Below are 23,921 nucleotides of genomic sequence, written 5' to 3'. Positions count from 1 at the left end.
GGTGACTTCCGCTGCACATTTTATAACCCTGAATGGGAGATAAGGACATAATTATTGCCTACATTGCCACCACCGATGATCTTCTCTGCTGCGTACACTGCTTTACCACATCGTGGGCACACATCTGATCCCCCCGCTTTTTGGGCAAACTTGGAAGCATTGGGGTTATTGGTAGGCTGATGGGCCTCTTGTCTGTTGATTAAAATCATGTTTGAGGAAACAGTGGTGAAAAATAACATTGGCATTCTCACACTATACAGTATGTGTCTGTATGTATTGATTAATATGGAAATATCTCTCTCACACTTCAGGCTTGATTCCTAATCCTGCTCCTGTGTCCATACTCAGGGTGCCTGCTCCACCTCCAAATCCATAGCCCTTTGGCCCATATTTCTTGCCATAACATGATTTGCAGTAGATCTCATCCACATGCACGGCAACCGTTGTGCTGTCCAGGTTCTTTTTGCACACCACTTTCAACAAGCAGGGAGAGATACATGCATGTAAGTCGATCCACTTCTCTACACCAGAATGCATGGTGGTACATCAACCAACGTTAAACTTTCTTTCCCAAAAGAAAATGGCTGTTATCTTATCAATGACGACCTTTTCAGATGTTTTACAGATGTCAAATTGTTACATTATTACCAATCTGGGAACCCATCGCCAAATAAAAAGGAAGGGATTTTCATTTTACTAGTGCAGTGCTTGCTCGAGACATGGCCGTTCGGAAGGTGTGCCCGTTTGGAGCAGACTGCACTTCCAATCAACTTCATACTCAGCACTGCATCCTCAACAATACACCCGGCAAGTATATGAGGTCGATCGGATGAATGGCTCTCATGATAAGGAAAGACAGTTAGACAGACAAATTCCTGAAATGTATATACGTATACGATGATTGGTGCACCACTGTGTGCTTAGCTTGTTCAAACAAATACTTTCTTTGAGTAGAGCTAGAGTCTGTGTACCTTCCTCTTCCATATAAGGAGGACGAGGCTCATGTCACATGTTTTAGCTGTCTCCAAATAAGGGAAGAGATCTCCAAGGGAAAACCTTGGATGGTCTGTTTCTTTTGCTGGTGCCAAATACTCCAGATTCCTCATCATTTATGTGCTCAGTGTCAATGGGATCACATACAGTAATGATGACTTCAGAGCCCACATACTTACTGCACAGAAAACAGGACTTGTGCCAACTCTTTCCCTCACACTGCACTTCCTCAGCAAAGTAGACAGTCTTCTGGCAGCAACCACACTTGTTTCCCCCTCCTAAAGGCATTCTGTGGAGATACAGGAGAGTTGGCTGTATATGGTCTCATTATAATACACTGTATGCATAACACTTTAGGTATGTGGATTATGTGAGGATATGTGCTCCACAGATGAGGTACATATGTAGATTCAAAGAGTCCTGTAAACTGGGAGGTTTAACTTAATAATGGTACACTACTCTCATTGTTTCTTTTATAGTTTAGTGAAGTCCATTAGAAGAGGAGGATATCTGGAGGACCATTTATCACCAGCTGTAAAATTCTAAGTACCTGCTTGAACTCCCCGGATAGTAACAAAGCATTATACTGTTCATAGATAGATTTATTTGAGTACACTCTGTATGATGAACCGGTAAAGTATGGTTTATTTATGTACTATTTATTATTATTACCATTATTATTATCATTATTATTATTATTATTATTATTATTATTATTATTATTATTATTATTATTATTATTATTATTATTTAGTCCCCACTAATTTGAGATATTTTTGTCACTATACATATTTATGATTTCAACTGTATTAATGGAGTACTTATTTATTTATGTACAGTTTATGTATTTATTCAGAGAGACTGCTTTGGTGAATTTCAGACAGCCTGCAATATCATTCAGCATCGTACCAGTTGACAGAGGGTAAACAGGAAATTCCCAGGATTTTATTTGGTAATTAAGCTACAGTATGTGTTAATACTTTCCCACTCCCACTCACATAGTGCTACGGAGAAGAACCTTTTATCTATTTTTACCATGGTAACTGTTATGGTGAGCAGTGAACACTTATGATACAAATAAATAGATAAAAGAAAATACATACATACATAAATACATAGATAAATACTTTCATCCTGACTGTCTCCATGGCAAACTATTAATCAGACAGCAAAGCCATGTTTTACAAGGTGCCCGCAATAAAATAATATTTGAATATGAAATGGGTATTTAGTACTGTAGGCTGCTCTCTTCACCTTTAGTAGGTGGATACTTGTCATTTCCTATGTGATGCCTTTCCTGCCCATGCACAGGAAAGAGACTTTCTGCACACACCCATCTATTCCAAGTCCATAATAGGACATTTTCCACCTTCCTCTACATCAAGTAAACCATGGGCTAAGTGCGTAGGGCTACTCACACTGACTCGCATTAAATATCCAGCATCCAGAGCAAAGGTCAATTAGCAGTATCTTTAAGTGCTTTCAGTTGTTTGCTCATACTTCTTTTTGTGACAATGCAGCAACGGCACTTTGATTCATATTTAGGATTGTCTTAAAGTCATATAAAATTGGCACTGTTTCGATTTTAACTGTCAGGCCTCCAGCTTGTACTGAATGTCAGTCTGCATTAAATTGACATTCATTCCATAATGATAAAAGCTCATGACATCTCTCCGTGGTGAAACGGCACATTCCATCATTTAGAGATTCAGAGAATGTTTTTGGTTCTATTATACAGTATAAGTACTACAGAAGTTTTTGGTTTGTTTGTTTGTTTCCTACCTGTATCTGGATATCAGGCTGTTCCTCTCCGCCAAGTGATGTTCAGATACAGCAGAGTTAAGATGATCTCACCAGAGGCTACAGTTTGACATAGAGCCCCAGAGGGAAGCTGCAAGGACACCACACTGAAGGGAGGAGTCAAAGTACAGAGAGAGGGGAGAGGAGTATATTGGGAGGGAAGCAGTAGAGGAGAGCAATGACAGATGGAAAGAGTGGAGTTATTGATGGAGTAGGAGGTAAAGGGAGGGACAGGAACCATGCTGCATTGTGAAAACACAGAGCAGAATGTCCTCTTGTGAAATTACCACAATTACCATACATGCTTGCAACCAATTCAAGAAATGAATTTATAATTTGCTTGTTGTTTATGACAAAAAAAGTTCCAGTTCTAACAAGGTTATTGAGACTTGATGGATGTGTCAAGAGGATCAGTGCTCTAATTGGAAATGACATGTTTACTGAAGGGAGCAACCGTTTTCAATCAACTCAGTCCTTTGAAATGGAAATGTCTTCAAGCTGCTTGCAGTCTATGCAGAACCCTTTATTCAGTCAGACCATGAGCAAATCTGCGTGGTGCAGCTCTAGTCTCACTCCAAGATGGAGAGCATACAGTTTGGATAGAACTGAGCATCTCTTGTGCCTCCTTATTGTGTGGGTTTGGAGGCAACGCTATCGCACATACAGTAGATAGACCTTATTGATCCCGCATGAAAAATTCAGTCACCGGTGGTGTCATTCAGGATATGCCATTCATGTTTCTGGCATTTCCAAACAAGTATGTTTAACATCACCCAACCCAGACCTATTAAAGAATATTTAAATCACACTCTTGGAGTCCACTCTCCAGTGACTACTCCAAAAAACACACTGGAGAACGATAATTTCCTTCGGGCAACAGCAATCCAGGGAGGACGCCCACTCCTCACCTCCTTTTGTCAGTGAGTGGAAACACTGCGGTTACCCTGGTCAAATTGTTCACTGTTATATTTCTCTCTTACAATTCTCTTCCACGTAATGCACCTGCCTAGGTGGAGATCGAAAGGGCACTGACAACACTCCAACGCAAATGCTTTCTAGAGCACTAGTCAAGGTGTACCTGGCACATTCTGTGTCTTTAAGTCGAGCTGTAAACAAAAATCCATTTTAACCCATTTAGATGATCCGTGGTGATATTGGGGACCTATTTAACAATATGAATTCCCCAATTCATCACATCAATCATGAATCACCGCTGAATAGCCCTTGAGCAAGGCTTCCATGCAGGGTCTGGCTGTAAATAAGTTCCGCACTTAGTCTAACACCCTGGGTAAACAACAAACTTTGCTTTGCTTTGCTTTCCCTCAATGTTATGTCCCACTTCTCTATCCTGTTCCACTAGAATATACATCACAATGCGGAAGTTTAATACTTGCAAAATACAATTTCAGCTCGACTTTAAAGAATATCCAAGTCACCTGAACCAAGGGGGGTTATTGTCGGTGTCCCTTTTATGCCTGTATACTGTATGGAGTTTTTGGATTACTGCACCTAAGAAGATTTTGTCTTGCATTACACTGAAGCATGCAGGATTAAATGTTTTAATATAATGGAGGCAGTGACCCAGACAGTGATGAATATTACTCAACTATATAAGTGAAAGTTGCTTAGTCAAATTTGTACTTGCGTTAAAGTACTTGAGTAGGCTACTTGCTTAGTTTCAAAAATACATTACTAAAGAAATGCAATATATTTAAGTACAATATTTGTCTAAATTGTCTTTGAAATGTAGTGGAGTAAAAGTCATATTAAGTATCCAAAAAATACAAATAGTCAAGTAAAGTACAGACACTCAAACAATTGACTTAAATGTACTTACACCACTGTAAGTACAAAAAGGAGGTTTGGTGGAACCATGACTGCCCCCCCCCCCCCCAGCAGAGGGCAGCAACGCGTTTTTAGAGCAGATACGGAAACGGTGTGTGCGTTGCTGCCCATCCGTGCGTGTGTTTATGCACTTGAATGCGTGTGGGTGTGAGTGATAGTGTAACTAACTGTAAAAGGTAGGAAGAAGAAAGCTCTGGTCCATAGCATTAGAACGAGTTCTCCTTCTAACGCTATGGACCAGAGCTAGGTAGAAGATGGTTTTCAGAAGCTAATGTTAATAACATTATGTTAGCCGAGCCAAACGTTCAGGTAAATAATGTTGTGCGTAGGCCTAAGCATGTTTCGATTAGCATTTCCTTTCATTTAAACTTAAGAACATTTTATCTTGTATGGTAGCTTTCATGCACTGTATTGAAAGGCCTAGCTAAAGAGTCTCATAGAGCATAAGAAATTTAGAGTTCGAGTTATGTTGTTTTATAGCCTCTAGTGACATACCCTGGACACTCTTTTACTCTCACACACTATCTCTCTCTCTCTCTCTCTCTCTCTCTCTCTCTCTCTCTCTCTCTCTCTCTTATCAAGGGAAGGGATGCTATCATCAGGTACCAGCAGGACAGCGATGTTTAGTTTGGAGCCACAGTCCCTCACCACAGCAGGTGAGATTTCGATTGACATAATAGGCTATAAGTATTACTGTAGTAGTAAATTAAGTCAGCAGAAATAGCTTATACAAATGTTCACATTTTAAAAGATGCATGGAGAAGCAATGCATCCCATAGACCAGAGGTCTTCAACGTTTTTCAGGCCAAGGACCCCTTAGCTGAGAGAGAGATGAAGCAGGGACCCCCACTAAATAAAATTGTGTTGCAGATTAAACTTTTTCATATATATCATAGATAGGTTGGACTTGTTTGACATACATTACCTTTTCTATTAATATGTTGGATTAATTTTAATGTTTTTTTTTCAGACAGTTCAACCACTTAAACCCTCAATACTTAGAACACTTGTACTTGGTTTGCTCTTGTTTCCCTCTGTCTACACCAAACCTCTTTGCTGAGCTTGGCGTTGTGAGCTTGTAGATCTGCTATTTTCCCATCAGAATAGGAGATGGTAGTGTTCAAGTGGTTCAAAAAAAGTTCCTATCAGACAAAGATTTGGCGGCCCCCCTGTAGTAACTCTGAGGACCCCCTGTTGAAGACCCCTGCCTTAGACGAATGCAACAGTGTTAATTGTGTTGACTAAGACTAAGACTAAAACTAAACAATTTCAGAAGACTAAAATAGGACTAAAACTAAATGGTGTGTTATTCAAAAGACTAAGACTAAATCAGATTGCTGTCTGGAATGCAACCAGGCCCCTGCAGGACAGAGATAGGGAATGCAGGTGGGGCAAGTTGCAACATGGCCACAGAAGAGTACTCGAGGTACATTGGAGTGGTACAGCCTATAGTTAATAAGTAACACAAAGTATTTAGCAACACATAACAATTCTGTTATTATACTACAAGTACATTCTGTTCAGTATACTTGTAGGCTTTTGGTCTTGTCCCAGTCTGACCAGTTGGTTGGTAGCCTACTGTAGTGTACAGTAGTCCTATGTGTGTTGGCTGTTAGTATGATTACGCAGTTTGATACTCACACTTACACAGTACCTGCATGTGTATGGGTATTGGTATAATGCAGTGGTGTAAAGTAACTAAGTACATTTACTCAAGTACTGTACTTAAGTACAATTTTGAGGTTTTTGTCAAAATTATTGTAATTATTGTTTCCAATACTTTTACTTCTACTCCACTACATCTCGGATCCAAATATTGTATTTTTACTCCACTACAATTATTTTTAAACTTTAGTTACTTGTTACTTTGTAGATTTTGATTATTATTACAAAGCATACATTAACCACTTCAGCCCTGTATACATTTCGTCCATTTGAAAATAGCTGATCTTCAAAAGATTTTTATACATTTGAAAACTTGTGAAATGGGACATTCTGCATAATGACTACTTTTACTTCTGGTACTTTATGTACATTTTGATACCAATACTTTTGTATTACTCAAGGAAATTTAGAATTCCGGACTTTTACTTGAAACAGAGTATTTCTACATTGCAGTATTGATACTTTTACTTAAGTAAAAAATGTGAGTACTTTTTCCACCACTGGTATAATGTGTGAAAGGAAAAAAGAAATTGCTCAGAATTCAATGCCACTCTCTTCCTCTGAGTGGTTCATGCATTACCACCACACCGTAGTGAGATTTATAAGTCGATTTATTTGCAGTCAATCAAGTTCAGCGGACAGTGAGGACATTTAATCCACTTAAGCACTTTGGCTCCATGCTAGTTCATACAGTAAGCCATTATCCATAATCCTAGCATAGATCAAATGAATAATTTCTGCATCCCAGTGTTTAACCTGCTCTACTCTATGGAAAGATGCCCTTCATTGATAGGAATATGTGCATTTAAACAGTATTGTCACAGTTTCTGTAGTCACATAGATCGGTGCTTTTCAAAGTAGGGTCTGAGTAGTTCACCCAAAAAAATACTTATTTTCTATCAATTACACTTCCTCATGAAGCCTTGAATTCATCGAGATTGTTTTGTTTTTGTCGCATTGCTAAGCCAATAATTTGATGAGCGGCGGACTCTTTGAGTCTCCTACTGACCGATGACCTTGAATTATTGGCTTAGGAATGCAACAAAAAACAAAAAATCTCCATGAATTCAAGGTGTAATTGTTTTTTTTTGGGTGAACTACTCCTTTAACCATGAGTTCTACTTCACTTTAATTATTAATACAAAACATTTATCCAAGGGTTAGGCTAAGAAGATGTTTCTGTATCACCACTATGAATCTAATTCTCATGTAGTATTAGGACATTTAGGCAATCTAACTATATAAATGCCGAGCAACTTCCGCACCCTCGGTGGCGACACCCCACAGCTCTGTTATCGAATAAACAACGCACCGCCAGACCACATGTCGCCTACTGACTCGCCACGCCGGCCGCGCTGAATTTACGCCTCGCGTAGGGGACATCTCACTGTTCACTACACCTTTTCCACCGCGCAACATAATTAATTCTACTCACCAAATGTCGGACAAAACGGAAGGGGAGCCAGCTTCGTACCGTTTACCGTGCGCACGACCTCATCACCACAACAGCAGCCAGCCGCTGCGGGGGGTTTTTTCCTTTTTTTCCAAACTTTTTTTTTGGTCACCATTTTCTCCAGGCACCATTTCTGGTGTAACGTCGGGTGTTTCTTTTCACCAGCCAATCACCTTTCACGTTGCCACGTCCGTTGCCACGTCGCGCTGACGTACGCTAAACAAGCGCTGCCGTGCGCACAATGCAAACGAGCCCAAAGGCGCGCAAAAATAAGCCGACCATTGCTTACACACAAAGTCAGACCTGGCAACGCAGCCTACGCCAATCATGTGTGAGAGATCTACAAGCTATGGGGCAGAGACGCCACCGTATCTTAGCAACAACTACAGCGCTCACTCTCATTGGTCGTGTCACGCTAAGAGCAGTCTCCAGACAATGGCATCGCAGACAGCTTGCTGTTACTGCTGTAGCCATCACAGGCAGTTGCAGCACGACGGACAGGGCGCTGTGATAGCTGCCATGTCGCTAACGCTAACCTGGTTGTCATGCCTGCAGCGCCTGTGCAATCACTTTGTCAACAATGCACGTTCGTGTGGTGAATGTCTATATTGCTGCTCAGTTCGTCCATTGTACATGGTGTATGTTTGTGTGTGTCTTCTGGAGAACTATGTAGCTCCACAGCAACTACAGTAACTAACGTAATGGCAGGACCGCCCCGTGCAACGCATGTTACGCTGCATTATGCTCATGTAGTAATTTCAGATAATTTCGCTCCGATTACAGCAGTGTTTATCAACCCTTTCACGCCGCCCCCCCCCCCCCCCCCCCCCCCCAAATACACGTACTTGATCTGGGACCCCCCCATTCTGTTTGACTCCGTTCCACAAGTAAATATTGTGAAAATAGCCGATCTACAAGCTCGAAACGCCTCACGTTGAGAGGCTTTGTACGCTTGGAGATCGGCTATTTTCTACATGATTGCCTCTTTCTTACATTCTTTGCCAATGTGGCCCATGTTTTCATAGCATAGTTTATTGACTACTTCTGTTGCAGAAATGGCCATTTCCCTTACTTTCGGTTTTTAATTGTCTCCGCCAGGCCGAAAGGCATGGCGCAAGACTATGTTTCACCCCCTGTCCGTCCGTCTGTGATAGCTAATCTCTCACATCGTTGACTTGATCGCAGCAAAATAACAGCCCGATGTGGAGAGTCAGTGAGAGCTGGATAAACGACGTAAAATGTGTCAAAAGGAGTCTGTACGGCTGTCGATAAATGAACACATGACGTCGGTGGGAGAGGAGATATTGTGTCTTTTGGACAAACAGCAGCGTGGTGCTGATGTTTGTTGTGTGAAGCAGCTTAATGTCAGAGTGTTTGTGTTGGAGCGCCTCAGTGCGGCTGCAGAGTTCATGTGCAACCTCTTCCAGAGAGACACAGACACACTAGAAACTCTGCTGGGGAAAAAAAAACACTGCTGGGCATTGACTTTCCTATGGACATTGATCTACACACTGCAGGTATATCTGCTACACACACAACATCAAACTACACACTGCAGGTATGATGCAGCGTTTGCATTACAGCCAGCATGCCAGCGTAGTTCCCATATGGTTTCAAGGTGGGCTAAACCATATGGACCCCATGTCAGCGCCATCCACTTCAGTCCCAATTGCGATGCCCATGCAGGCTATAAGTAGCTTCTACCTGCCCCTTAGGTGGGCCCCAACTAGCCATGTTTATGTGGGACCAAGGCGGGTCCTAACTGCGTTTGCCCATGCAGGCTTTAACTGGCTTCTACCTGGGCCCTAGGTGTACCCTAACCAACCACAGTGCAGTGCCCATCGCTCCAATTGTTGTGACGTCAGGGCTCTCAATACTGCACATTGGTGGAGGAGGAGGGGCCGCAGGGCGACCGCACACATCGCTGAACCAATGGTAGCCCACGGATGTTTCCTCTGTGGATTTACAATCTGCCCCTCTATGCCACATATCATCCGCACTACAGGGTCTTCACTGACCGAGCCACGGCCCCACTGACCCTCATGACGCTACGCCACTTAAACGTGCGGCAGCATGCGCTGGGTTGCCAGGTTTGCACAGCCTGCGCCAGAAACAAGCAACCACCTTCATGAAAAAAAAAAAAACACCGAAATGGTCCGCAATGTTCCAGGGGTGTCCCCGCGCGTCCCAACACTCCACAGGGGGTCAGTGGACCATCAGGGGGTCCGCGGACCCCCTGTGGACCCCCTGAAACATAACAAATATTATTTCTTCAAATTTTTTCCTTTTTCAAACAAACTTTTCCACAGTTTCACTCCGGCGATTTGGGTCCCCCAATATACACACGGCCACACTGGGCCCCGTGCGCGGCTGGGGTTGAGGGGGGCGTAGCCCCCCGAAACTCTAGTTTAGTTATATTTAAACATGTACATTTTCATATCAGGGTCAGAATCATTTGAAATGGGTTCCATCACATAATGAAGGTCAATTTGGCAGTCTGTGGTATGAAAAAGTTTGAAAACCCCTGATATAGAGCACACTCTAGCTGGGAAGGAAGTGATGTCTTTGAGAATGTGATGATCATATACAATATGCAAGATTTGTTATCGATTTGTTATCATATGCATTCTGGCATCCTTCAGTGCCTTATTTCGCTTAGTCATCCAGAAACGTACGGTACATAGATACCAGCGCCGCCTGCAAGGCTCAGATGACTCCTTTCAATCGAAGAGTAGTAGGAGAGGTGAAACTGATAAGGAGGTTGTAGAGGAGCTAGCAGCATTGGAGCAGAGTGTTGCTGCTTGATCTTTATTCCTCTCATTCTCTGCACCCTCAAGGCTCCTCACCACCATAGGAAGAGACAGGGATGAACTCAAGTAGCCTATTTATAGCCTGCCATTGGCCAACACTAGCCCTCTGTTTCTCCTCGGTGGACATCCGCCCCGGCTAGTTGTGTGATGTACATGTGATCGCGTTTATGAGTGAGGAGAGAGAGAGAGAGAAGGACGAGAGCAGGAGATAAGGAGAGAGAGAGAGAGAGAGGGAAAGAGAGTGGAGAGAGAGTGGAGTGGAGTGGAGTGGAGAGAACCGTGGATTAAATCAGGGGAAGGCGAGAGGCAAGGACGAGGCTGGGCTGGAGTCCCTCCATCAGTGTACAAGCGAGAAGCAGCAGGGATTATGCACAGGAGTCTCATGGTGATATGCAGTCCAATGTCTGTGTACTTCAGTTGACTTGTAGCCTGCAGGACATATTTGCCACTGGTAAGTGTTTCTCTTTTGCAATATTTTGTAGCTTTATTATTCATAATAGTAATAATAATAGATATTTTCAAGTTTCTGTCTGTCAGGGGATGGAGGTAAAGCTAGATGAGATGGCCTCATGTTTGTGTTGGCACTTGACATGACTGTGTCTGTGTTTGGTAGTGTGTGTAAACAGCTTTTTATCCACTTTAACCCTGGCATCCCTAGTTTGGGCAAATTTTCAACATTTCCAAGGTCACAACGGATCAGACCACGGCATTTTGTGAGCTTATAGATAGGCTATTTGTCGTACCACAAAGTATTTTTTTTTTACCTAACTCTTGTTTTGCTTGAGGTTGACTCAAGCGAAATCTGGAAAATAATCATATTTATGTTCAGTTTGCTGCGTGTGACCCTTTTATTGCTGTTTTCTGTGTGTTTGTGTCAGCCTGTATGAGGATGCATGTGATTGAGTGCAGATATAAGCCTGTTAGGGTATGCATGCATGTGTACAGTTACTTTGTCTGTTTGTATCTATGTTTTGTAGAATAACAAACATACTTTGTCACGTTAAATCATTTAGTCATCTTACATTGTTGCTATTATTATGTTAATGAAGAGATTAATGGATTTGTTTGTGTTAAAACAGTGGCATTATGGTAAAATATGTTTTCCCCAAAAAACTATGAGTTTATTCCCACTAAACATATAACTTCCCTTCAGAAAACAATCAATGCTTTCATATCATGAAATTGGTACAAATGAGGATAACCTCAATAAATAAATGAAACCGTCCATCAGTGGAAACATTTAGGATTCACTGATCTGTTGTACCAATTTATCTTTGCCTTCATTGGAATAATTTCTGGGGCGAAATGAGGTAATTGGATTTACAGCAGCGGACTTTTGGCAAGATGTCTGTCCTGGAGCACCCCATTCTCTCATTTAAGAGCTCTGCAGGCACCAAGTCTTTGTTAATGGGTCTCCACCATGTGATGAATGGAGCATGACGGCTGTTCTGCAGCAGGAAGTGAGGCTGTTATGTGCAGTGTGGAAATGCAGCTCCACAAATAAGTCAGCAGAGGTCACAAGTGGAGAAAGATTAAGTTTGTAGTGCCTCTGGTGGCGCTGACACACTCTGGTGTCTCTCTCTCTCATTCCCTCTCTATCTCTCTGTCTGTCTGTCTGTCTGTCTGTCTGTCTGTCTCTGTGTCTCTAACTCTTGCTCTGTCTCACTTGTGTTCACTGTCTTCCTTTGCATGTGTGAGATTAGTCTATTCTGATGCAAAAGGCAACAGTATTGTTATTAATAATAACCAAACCAGCGTGTATCTGAGGGTAAAGTTCAAAAAGAAATAAGCTGAGTGTAGTGTGAGGGACGTGGGACTTAACTCTGTTCGTTTGAACTGCTTATACCTTCTGAGCACGCAGCATTTGTTATCTCAGCTATTTTAATTAGGATGCAAATATGTTCAGCCACTTCACATGGGAGGGTTTGTATCTCTCAGTGTCAGGCTGTGTGTCTCTATACAGTAGCTGTACATGTGCCACATGAACTTGCATATCTTTGCTATATAAATATACATTTATGTGCCCCTCTATTTCACAACTTTGACTCTAATCCTCTCTCATCATCTCCTCCTCAGTCATGACTCAACATTGGATTGCACTGCAGAGCAGTCATTTCCAGCGCATCCAAGTCTGTAATCTCTCTTCTATGAATGTAGTCATCCCGCAGTGTGGTTTATTCCTACAAAAGAGGCAATTTGCTCAAATGAGTGAGGGGAAATGTTGTACGCACACTTTACCTCCCATGGTCTTCACACAGGCTTGCCTGTTGTTTTACTGCTGTTGGCACCTGCTGGAAGAGATTGCAGTATAATTGGCTGTTTCATCACTCGCCCTTGGCTCGGACACAATTTTGGCATGTGATTTGATTCTATGTGTCATTCTGAAATATTCAGCCTCTAGACATACGTACATATGGTATGTGGGCTAATCTTACAAAAAATGCTGTATCCCACATCAAAGATTACTTAACAGTGGCGTCAGTGGACCCATGTTACCAGTGCATTATGCCTGTGACATCTTCCCTAAACTGACACCTCAGAGTCTGCTGCTTCCTCCGGCACAGATTCATGTTGAGGGAGCCTGTGCCCTGTAGGTGGCTAACCGCAAGCACGCTGTGACAAAGCACATCAGTCCAGTTGACAGGCACTGGCCTGTCACTCAACTCCAAGGACATGTAGCTCAAAGCAGACAACGATGCATGTTACTAAATCTGACCAGGCCCTCACCACAGGTGAGAAAGGCAGAGACTGATCTCCCCCAAATTGTAATTTCACTGATATTAATAAAACACAATGAAAACACTTGTGCTGATTATAGACACTTAATAGTTTATATTTAATAGCTTTGCCTTTTTCTTCTTTCATACTGGGAAGCCTTCATGGTTTTGTACTACCACTTGTACAAGTACACATGCTTATGGACCAGCGCACTGGACCAGCGTTGGATACTACAGGCAAGTGTTCAAAGCTGTCAAAGTGGCTATAAGACTAGTTAGCCACCACAACTGGCATCCTCAACTTGTAGTCTGCGATTTTAGTTTGCGATTTTTGCGGCCTATGGAAGAGGGTCCAACAGTTTAAGGTAAGGTAATCTGTAAAATAATAGCCCTGGATTACCTACCCCTTACTCTGGTTCACACTTGTCAATGGCAGACATAGCAGTCGTGTTGTGAGACACTACCCTGCGATGGAGGACTTCATCACCTACAGTACATGAGGGGTATAACATATATATCAGACCTGAAGCCACTTTTCCGTCTGTTCAGTGGAATGTCTTCGAGAGGGGCATAGACCAACGGACAAACAACCATGTCAGTGTTTGTGTCCAAGCTAAGGCTGAAAACCCTGTCCGTAACGCCACACTAAAAAACAAACACCTGTGTCACATTCGGGGGGGTCCTGCCCTTCATGGTACCCCAAGAGCACATAATGCACGTTATGGATTGGTGCTGAACAGGGGGCTAAGGGGAAATTGGGCCATTTCTGATTAAAAAATAAAGTTCACGAGGGAACATATGCCTGAGGGAACATACTATAGGGACTAATTTGAATGAAAAAAAAACTAATAATAATCAGGTGCTAAGGGAACATAAGTAACCCCGGTAAATACCCCCATAAGCACTTAACTCCAAGTGCTACAGCTGTGGAGTTGGATTGATGCCACTGAGTCCATTTGCAAGTCAGTAACAGAAAGAGAGCATAAGAAACAACCCACTAAGTAGTCACAGGCACCATCTGCAGCAGCGGAAACTGGCTAGAGCATCCCTACGCAAGCAGAAGTGAAGCAGTCTCACTTGATCCAGTTGTCGATAGCGTCTGGTTGGTATGCGCTGGACCACGCCAGAGCTGCAACTGGACAGGACTTTTGCTGTTTGCCAGCCCCTAGCCCCCCACCCCCGGTGATTTGCAGCTGTCATTTGACTCTCGTAGGCAATCCCTACACACTGTGTGCACTGTGCAAGTGCATGGGAAGATGTTTGTTGCGCTGATGTGTGGTGAAGAAGATACTGCTCACCACTCCACAGAGTGCTTTCCTGGTTGAAACAACACATTGGTCTTTTTCAGGCAGTCAGCAAACTCTATCAAGAAAACAACGTCAACAAAACGATGAGATGATATTCCTGTTGTGTTGGAATTTCCTAAATCAAACTTAAGGCCTTTCATTCAACTACAGTTACACAGACCTGCCAGTCTGTACAAATGTCATACAGTAGGTCATACTCTGTTTAAACTAATAATTTTCACTAGATTTGAGAAATCACCTATGTCAGTGGTGCACAAACTGTGGGTCTCCACACAAACGGGAGACATCTATTGGGTCACAGAACCGCAACATTAGACTGTTTATGAGCCAAATCCTGGTCCGGCCGGCCGGCGCGCGTAGGGACCGCATAGCTGCCCTAACTCTAGATGTGAGGGCCGTGTAGCGCCTCAAACCTCTAGTAATGAAAACGTACTGTACAAATTATTATTTCAGTGGTCCGAGCAGAAGTGCTGCTCCAAAACCTATGGTGTAGGGCCCTTGCGCTGAGGATATTTTGGAACGCAATAACAACGTTGTCAGAAACAGTATGTATTAACGTGAAAATATATACAGTACATAAATATATTTTCAGTATTGCCGGTGCCTGTGTCATTTTGGCAGACTAAAATAGTGTTTTAAAAAGTTGTCAAAAAACACTGTGGAATGGTGTGAAAAATATACAAGCGAAATATTGTATCAAAAATAACTTTTGTTTAATAGAAAAAGTTACAAAGTTTGACTTTCAATTATCACTTATAAACAAACCGCATTGAGTCACTGGTATATATAACAGGCGTTTGATTATGTCCTACTATTTTTGTCAGAACATGTTGCTTGTTTGCAAACAGTTTCCAGCCTGGCAAATCTGAACACCTGTTTCCCCCACTGCATCCCATATTTTGCATGCTTTTTGTGATTAATTGCCTGTTAATTTCAGAAACTTTATCAATTTATTTAGCTTTTAATTATTAAAACAACAATAATTGATTGTAATTTATCATGAATAGGTTGTCAAGCATGGATCAATAATTCTAGGTCATTGCTGAAAATGTTTGTGTACCACTTGCTTACTTTATCCAGGACTCCTGGATAAAATCACACATTTGTTACACTTGTGAATGTGAAAGAAAGGAAGTTGGGAAACAAAAATAAATAAAAGGTCATTTCAGAGACAACGTTCTCACTCAGTAATGTAATGGTCAATAGTAAATTGTGATGTCACACCCAATCAAAATATCCCAGAATACAACTTATTTATGTATCTATCTATCTATTATGGGGAAAATACCATGAATGCTATGTATGTCAACCATAGTTACATATCAGTGACAAAGTGACAATAATATTGGTGTCATAAAACATGCTTAAATCAGCTTTTAAAAGTATATTTCAAGAATAAAACCTTCTTCACAATGTGTTGTCACATGCTGTTGACAGTCATATGGCTGTCCAGACAGAGAGACAGAGGGAATGGGGGACACAAAGAACAAAGCCAGCCTGAACTCATTCCTGGTGAAAACGATGGTCTCGTGCTGGGCCTGGGTGTCTGTCTGTTGCTCTGACTGGGACAAGGAGTCATGAGACCAGCATTGTCTCAGACCTATTGACTCATACAATTGTGTGATCCTGTACCATCGAATCACTGTAGCAGTCATCTAGATGGCCTTACACTAAGGTTAACCAGAACATCTAATACTGTATATCTTTTTCTTTGAGATACCTATCTCTTCTTTGTGTGGTATTGTTTTGAACTTTAACACTTTCATATAGAAAAACACAGACACATGCTGCACTGCCTGCACACGCACGCACGCACATGCACACGCAGAGTAATGTAATTCAATATACAGGGAGTCCTATAGAATATATAGCCTGGGGAGTACCACTAATGCTGGATGATGTCATGGGCACACACACACACACACACACACACACACACACACACACACACGTGCACGCAAGTACACGCGCACAACTTGATGCACTTTTGAACTTTCAAAATAATTTCAAAGCCATATCTGATTATGGGATAAGAAGCCAGAATAGCGAGCTGTGGTAAGACAACATCTATTACAGTGGCAAAAACAAGCCTTCTGGAGAGCCTTGCTGTGCTGTTCCCTTTCAGAACAGCTAGCTAAAACAAATCAGTGGTGGAAAAAGTACTAAAATGTTTTGCTTAGGTAAAAGTATCAATACTGCAATATAGAAATACTCTGTTACAAGTAAAAGTCCAGAATTCTAAATTTACTTGAGTAAATGTGTAAAATGTATACACATCTTTTGAAAATAGCAGATCTACAAGCTTCGCAATGCGTCGCATTGAGACACATTGTGAGCTTGTAGATCGGCTATTTTCAAATGGCCAAAATGTATATAGAGCTGAAGTGGTTCACGTAATTCTTTGTAAAAATAATCAAAATCTACAAAGTAACTAGTAACTAGTAGTTTTCTAATCATTGTAGTGGAGTAAAAAGTACAATATTTGTCTCTGAGATGTAGTGGAGTAGAAGTAATAAAAGTATAACAAATTGGAAATACTCCAGTAAAAGTAAAAGTACCTCAAAATTGTACTTAAGTACAGTACTTAAGTAAATGTACTTAGTTACTTACACCACTGAAACATGCTTTCCAACTTACTTTTCATCACAGTTTCTCAGTGAAATGACACTGCAATCGCTCCGGTAATAACATTGTGTTTCAGTGAAATTGCACAGTAGTGCAGCAGCAGAATGAAAATTACACACAACATCAGAAGTGATGCTCTTATTATTATGATAATTACAACAGTAGTGCATACAGTTTAAATTATGGCAGATGTATTGTGCATGTACAGCATCTGTCTTTCTTTCTGTGAATGCCACGTTTCACTCTTGCTCAGAGTATCCTGAATCTGTTTGTATATGTGTGTGTGGTTTTGTGTGTGTGTGTGTGTGTGTGTGTGTGTGTGTGTATTCTCGCCAGCGTGGGCGTTTTGGTTTGGAATGTCTAGTCCACACACAGACAGATGCTCCGGCAGTAGTCATGTTCTACCTTGACTAAACCAGAATGGCACACACATGTTGGTCTTGGAAAGCCTGCACCGCATTGTATCCCATAGAAGGTCATCATAGACTACTGACTGACCAGAGAAAATCCAGGGTCACGGATCAGAGGGGGGAAAAAAACGTAGTTTGAGAGGTGAGCGTGAATATGTTTTGATGTATGACTTTTTCTTAGCTCTGAGAGTGTAACCAAATGGTCCACTTGACTGTGTGGGGTTTTATTTATCTATTGTGCCGTAGTGCTTTAGGGAAGCCTATATTTGTTACCACTAACTTTATGGGATGTAAAAATGTTGCTGTGAAGTGAGCATGATTGCGTTTTCCACATATAATCCTCCATGGTTTCTATCATGTGATGTGGAGAGACAGCTCTGGATTTTCTTTAGTTTTTAATAGTTTTCTGTTTTAGTCTGCTGGATCTGCCAGATGTCAGTCTATAAAATATGTCCCGGGTGAGAAATGTCGAGGCTGAATTTCAAAACATGTTTTCCTGGCATAGTTGTAACAGTACTTTAATTTACTTTACAATTTGTTTCTTTTTTTATTCTGCTGGTCATTAAGATTTCACCTAAGGCCCTTGGTTACAACATCACTTTCAAATGAATATAAATTATATCAAAAAAGGTTACTTTTTTCTTTTTAAGACCACATTTACATAGTCAATGGGACCTATTATTTATCCTGACAACACCATTGGGTGGTAAATGTATTTATAGGTTGAGCCCTGGGACCGTGAATGACAAAACATAGAATTTAAAGGTGGTGTTAAGTGATATTTTCTGTTAAATAGCTCTATAATCCAATAGCAATAATTGATATAGTGTTTGTTCAGTAACAGGGGTCTCCCCATCTCTCCATTATGTTTGGTAAACAGAAAATAAATGTTCAGGTTGGGATAACAATTTGATCAAATCATATTAAAAAATATAAAATATTTAGAAAAAAATACATATATATAAAATATTTTAAAAAATTACTTCATTATTATTGTACATTATCCTTGGTATGGTTCTCTCTTTGGTGTAAAAGGTGTTCATCTCTGGCTTTTACTCCCTATATTTTACGTTTGCTTTGATTTATCTCTGAAAATTGTCTGGTTCAGGAATTTATGGTATACTAAGCCTATATCCCATTATGATTGTCATCAATCCAAGTTCAAAGTCTGATATTTGTTTAGAAAGGTGGGAGCAGAATGATACGGTAAAAGTATGTTAAATTGAATTGATCAAATCAAGTGAAAGTACTGTACCTACAAATTATATTTAAGTGCATAATTTGTGTAAAACGTGGTTACAGTCTCACTTTCACTGCATGCTTGCTGAACTTCCCCCAAGGCAAATTGTTTCAAAGGTCAAGGTATGATTACCTTTCAGAAGTTGCAAGAAACAGGCTGACAGATATTTAGTTTAGAGACACTCGAATTACAGCTTTGGTACAGCTTGACATTCAAGAAACAATAGTGTGTGCTGCAGAGATGTATACGTTAGATTCAAGGTATATATATATTGAGAGGGTCTTTTTATCTACAATGGCCTCTACTGTCATTTTAGTGGTCCATATATTGACAACGGACGGTAGTGGAAAGTAACTAAGTAGATATACTGTATTTAAGTACTGTACTTAAGTACAATGTTGAGGTATTTGTACTTTGCTTGAGTATTTCCAATTTCCAATACTTTTACTTCTACTCCACTATATCTCAGAGGCAAATATTGTACTTTTACTCCACTACATTTATTTGAAGACTTTAGTTACTAGTTACTTTGTAGATTTAGTTTATTATTACAAAACATACATTAACCACTTCAGCCCTATATACATTTCGGCCATTTGAAAATGGCAGATCTACAAGCTCACAATGCGTTATGATGCGACACATGAGCTTGTAGATCTGCTTGTAGATCTGCTATTTTTATACATTTGAAAACTTGAAATGGGACATTCTGCATAATTAATACTTTTACTTTTGGTACTTTAAGGACATTTTGATGCCAATACTTCTGTATTATTATAGTAAATTTTGAATTCTTAGACTTTTAGTTGTAACAGAGTATTTCTATATTGCAGTATTGATACTTTTACTTAAGTAAAACATTTGAGTACTTTTTCCACCACTGAACTGGAGGTTGCTGCCTCCACTGGTTGCAGAACCATCTCTTGCTCGCTCTTAACTCTTATCTCTCATTGACAGCCTTGTAGAATTGCACTAGTATAGAGTGTCTCATATTGAGGCTTCTGAGCTGCTGCAGGAAGTAGACATCTTCATGAGCTGTCTGGGTTTGCGTGCTAGTGACAGTGTGTTGGAACTATAGTTAACTAAAGCTACTACTAAAATAAAACAAACAGAAAACCTAAATCAATTGTTAAAGGTAGGGTAAGTGATATTTGTTTGTTAAAATAAGTATTAAATAGCTCTATATTCTGATAGTCCACATTGATATAGAGTGTTTGTTCAGTAACGGGAGTCTCCCTTGTCTCTCCACCTCTTAACGTAGACAGAAATTGCAAAAAAAAACTGACTAAAATTAAATAAAAAATAAACAAAAACTAGACAATTCCTGGAATCCAGACTGATGCACTCATTCAGCATTTGTTTTTTAGAAGCAAAGTGGATTTCTTTTTAATATATAAGATAAAGCGCTGAACGAGTCTTGATTCCAGGCTAGTCAAAAATACTTATGCACTTATACAACTAATTAAAACTAAACTGAAATCAAAGACTAATTTAAAAACTAAATAAACACTCAAATTAGTATTTAAAAACTATAAAACATCTGGTTGGAATGTGTGGGGTTCAACCTCTCTCCAGTACAGAACATATTCTAATCCATGATCTTGGGTCATGACATGTACTGTAAGAATGTGCAGGATGTGCAGGATTTAGTAAGTCTACTTGGTGTACCGTTCATCAGTGTTTGTCAAACTTTTTAATTTCAGGAACCACCATTTTGATACACATTGGGCCATGGACCCCCATTTGATGAATTTCTTTTAAATCTCTGGGCCCACAATCTACAGTCACTGTAAAATCCTCAGTGTTAGTGTAGAAATGGAACAGGTCCATTTGGTAACGGTCAATTTTGGTTGAGGTTGAGGGCCCAGCTTGGAGAATATCTCCACAGTTTGCTACTGTGTGTATAATATACATACGTAATATGCTTGTAATCTACAGTAACCGGTTGAAGGGTAGATCTTAAAATTTAAACTTGTCCAGATGCTGGAGAACATATTATAAACTGTTGGCCCAGATGGGCAACCAAAGTGGTTTGGGAGAGAGTGATATTGTGCTGCAAAGCCCAGTAGTGCAGTGGATAATGGAAAAATCATACAAGCACTCAATCTGCATGATTCTTCCCAAATATTGCTGTTATCCACTGCACTACAGGTGTTGGACAGCTTACTAACAGACTAAAGTGCAACAGGTCTGTACTGAGGTGCGTGATTTAGTTTTTCTGGGACATTTCGTCTTTCACTTACGATTTGAGGTGAGGTGAGCATCTGCAATGTAACATAATGATGCTATAGGTATTGGTGTTATTGCGTGCCGGTGTTGTAAAGTCCTTCAAGAACAGAATTTCACATAAAGAAATCACTCTATGATATTCAGTCCATCTTATTGTCAGCCTGAGATATTCTCTGTAATGGAAGCATTCCACAATCCACAAGCACAGCAACCATGTTTTATTCACAGCACAGCAGCATATTATGGTGAAAGCCTTGGGTATGGTTAAAGGCTGTGATTATGGCTGTCATCACTCACTTTATACACATACTGTACTATTCGTATTCACGGATACATTTTTATGTCTGGGTACATAGTCAAGGATAGCAAGACTTGCTCTGAATTTTACCCAATGACTTTTATGCACCAAAGAATAAAGTGAAAAGCCATGTTTTTATTGGATATACAATGCATGAGCTGACAGCTTAACACTGCAGCCTCTGCTATTTTTGGACAGCCATGCTGTGTCATTTACTGATGCTCTGGTTGTTTATTCTGAGGGACTCCATGCACGTTTCCTATTTTCTTTGTCCTAATGCCCTAGTTCGCAGTATACATATTATAAATCATGATGGCAAACTATGGACAATCACCCACACTTTGAAGCATCACTTTGCTGTGAACTGCAGGTGGGACTCCAGCACACGCTACTGAGTTAATTTTAGACAAGTCAGTTGCAAAACAGCAGCTTGATTTCAGGGATCCTGGGTGTTTGTACGATCATGCCAAGATATTTCTCAGCAGAATATTCCTTGTATGGTATGATTCTTCCCCCCCGCTCAGTGTGCCAGTTTTAGATAAAGATATGAGAGATATGAGGCTAGAACCAAGAGATAAAGTGATCACAATAATGGAACTAATTTATAGACTTTGTCCAATTAGTACCTACTGTATCAATGCAACAACTGACAACATGACTTGTCACCACAGAAACATAGGCTTAGGGTATAAATATGTTAATCCCTTAACCACTAAACCCTATACTGTAAACCCTAAACAGGCAATTGAAAACATTAACGGGAAAATATTTGTGAAAGATTACCTATTTATTGGCCATTATGAGAGAAAAAAAGTGTTTTGCATGGACTGCACACGTGCTAACATTTGCAGACAAAGACACACAGACACACGCACAAACACACAGGCATACAGTACACAAATTCCTGAAGGGAAGTGCTATAATGTTATTATAATCTATTGCGGATGCATAGGAAGAGCTTAGCCATCTTCTGTGATTTTGATGTGATTAGCAGAGATCTGGGATTCTGGGATTCTGGGAAATCGAAGGGCTTTCCCCATGGTTGTTGTGTCCAGGCAGCCAATGGAAACAGTGGAACCCAACTGGACACATGACACTGATTCACTTTAGCATGACCACATCACACTGACCTTTAAGGCATGACACTTTCTATTGTACGTTGACCCCACTGCTAAGGTTACCTGGCAACAGATTATAAGGACCAGATTTACAGTAAAGTAATCACATAAAATGGTAACCGAGTTACCAGTAATCAGATTACAGACACCTTTGAAAAGGAAATGGATGGATCATTAAGACGCATGTTTTATTGTGAAGGGATTCTTAGAATGTGACATTAAAGACATTGAACCAAACATCTTAAAATGGCTGTCAAAGATAATATTAACACTAGACACTGCAGATGTTAAATTAGATTGGAATTAATTGTTTAATGTCATGTTAGTTGAAATTGGCTTTGTTATCTCAAACTAAAGTAATTTCAGTCATTTGATTTGTAACATAACGAGTAGGGACGGGCCACTGGATTTTGTTACTGATTGCGATTTTAAAGTAATATGTAAACATTTTGTGTTATTTAGTGAGTTATGTTGAAAGTTTTGCCTGTGGAATAAAATATTCACATTAGCCCTTTTGTACATCACAGTAAACCAATTCAAATTACACAAGATATATACCTTATGGCAATTCTACAGAAATTATGAAAAAGGGTTTCTCTTGGTCCATTAATTGTCATGTGTTCCTCTGTGTATTGATAACCAGATTATTAGGTAATGTTGTTGATTTTTGGCCATTTTAATGAGGAAATAGTGCAAGATGATTCTAATACTGTTGCAGATCCATTTTCATTAAAGCTTTTGTCTTCACATCCTCTAATTAGCCAAATCAACTGAAACAGCTGATATTGTCCAGAATTTTAAACAAGATGCGCGAACGCTCAGCTCGAAAATATTGTGTATTTACGGACTTTGTGTGTGTGTGTGTGTGTGTGTGTGTGTGTTTTCACTGTAGCTGCACTCTGGCGCACTCTGGCGGTTGCACACAGGCAGTGCACGCCACGCACACAATATTGCACACAGAGCCGCAAGACACAGACACACAAGCCGAGCAGGGTTTCATAGTAGGCTCCACTTGGGCGGAGGCGCGGCTTCCTTCCGCGTTCGCAAACAGCAGATGGATAAGACAGAAACAAATTTAGATGAGTAAAATGTTCTTTACGAGGGGATTTTCAGCCATTTATCCCTAATAGTTAGGAATTTGCAGTCTGTAATCAGTGATGTCTCTCTCTCTGCTGGAGGCAATGAAACAACAAAGTACAGCTTTGAGCTGTCACAGTAAATGGATAAGCGATGCCTGAATGGGTGTCTCCTAACAGTCTGCCTTGAGCTAAGTTTAAGAAGAGTCATTGTTTATGTCTGCCAATATACGTACAGTACATTAAGTGTACGTGTGCATGCGCGTGCGTGTACACAAATGTACTGTGTGTGTGTGTGTGTGTGTGTGTGTGTGTGTGTGTGTGTGTGTGTGTGT

General features: G+C 40.5%; 2 protein-coding genes across 6 annotated transcripts in view; one reads left to right on the top strand and one right to left on the bottom strand.

Moving 5' to 3' along the window:
* Positions 1-2,898, bottom strand: part of csrp1b (cysteine and glycine-rich protein 1b) — a 4,638-nt gene extending 1,740 nt beyond the window's left edge. The window contains exons 1-4 of the mRNA XM_084063196.1: positions 2,776-2,898; positions 1,173-1,282; positions 305-473; positions 63-192 (exon numbers count right to left, since the gene is read on the bottom strand). Of these exons, the coding sequence (XP_083919322.1) occupies positions 63-192; positions 305-473; positions 1,173-1,281 (408 nt within the window). The 5' untranslated portion in view covers position 1,282; positions 2,776-2,898. The remainder of the gene's footprint in view (positions 1-62; positions 193-304; positions 474-1,172; positions 1,283-2,775) is intronic.
* An 8,022-nt stretch (positions 2,899-10,920) lies between these two features.
* Positions 10,921-23,921, top strand: part of nav1b (neuron navigator 1b) — an 89,047-nt gene continuing 76,046 nt past the window's right edge. For 3 of the 5 annotated variants that reach the window (XM_084063182.1, XM_084063183.1, XM_084063181.1), the window contains exon 1: positions 10,923-11,017. The gene's annotated coding sequence lies outside the window, so the exon portion shown is untranslated. Of the gene's footprint in view, positions 11,018-23,921 lie in introns of all 5 variants that reach the window. The other 2 variants (XM_084063184.1, XM_084063185.1) reach the window with 2 other exon arrangements.

This window comes from Gymnoscopelus microlampas, assembly GCF_963454915.1.
Source record: "Gymnoscopelus microlampas genome assembly, chromosome: 7".
NCBI lineage: Eukaryota > Metazoa > Chordata > Actinopteri > Myctophiformes > Myctophidae > Gymnoscopelus > Gymnoscopelus microlampas.
This window is presented reverse-complemented; position numbering and strand designations above follow the sequence as displayed.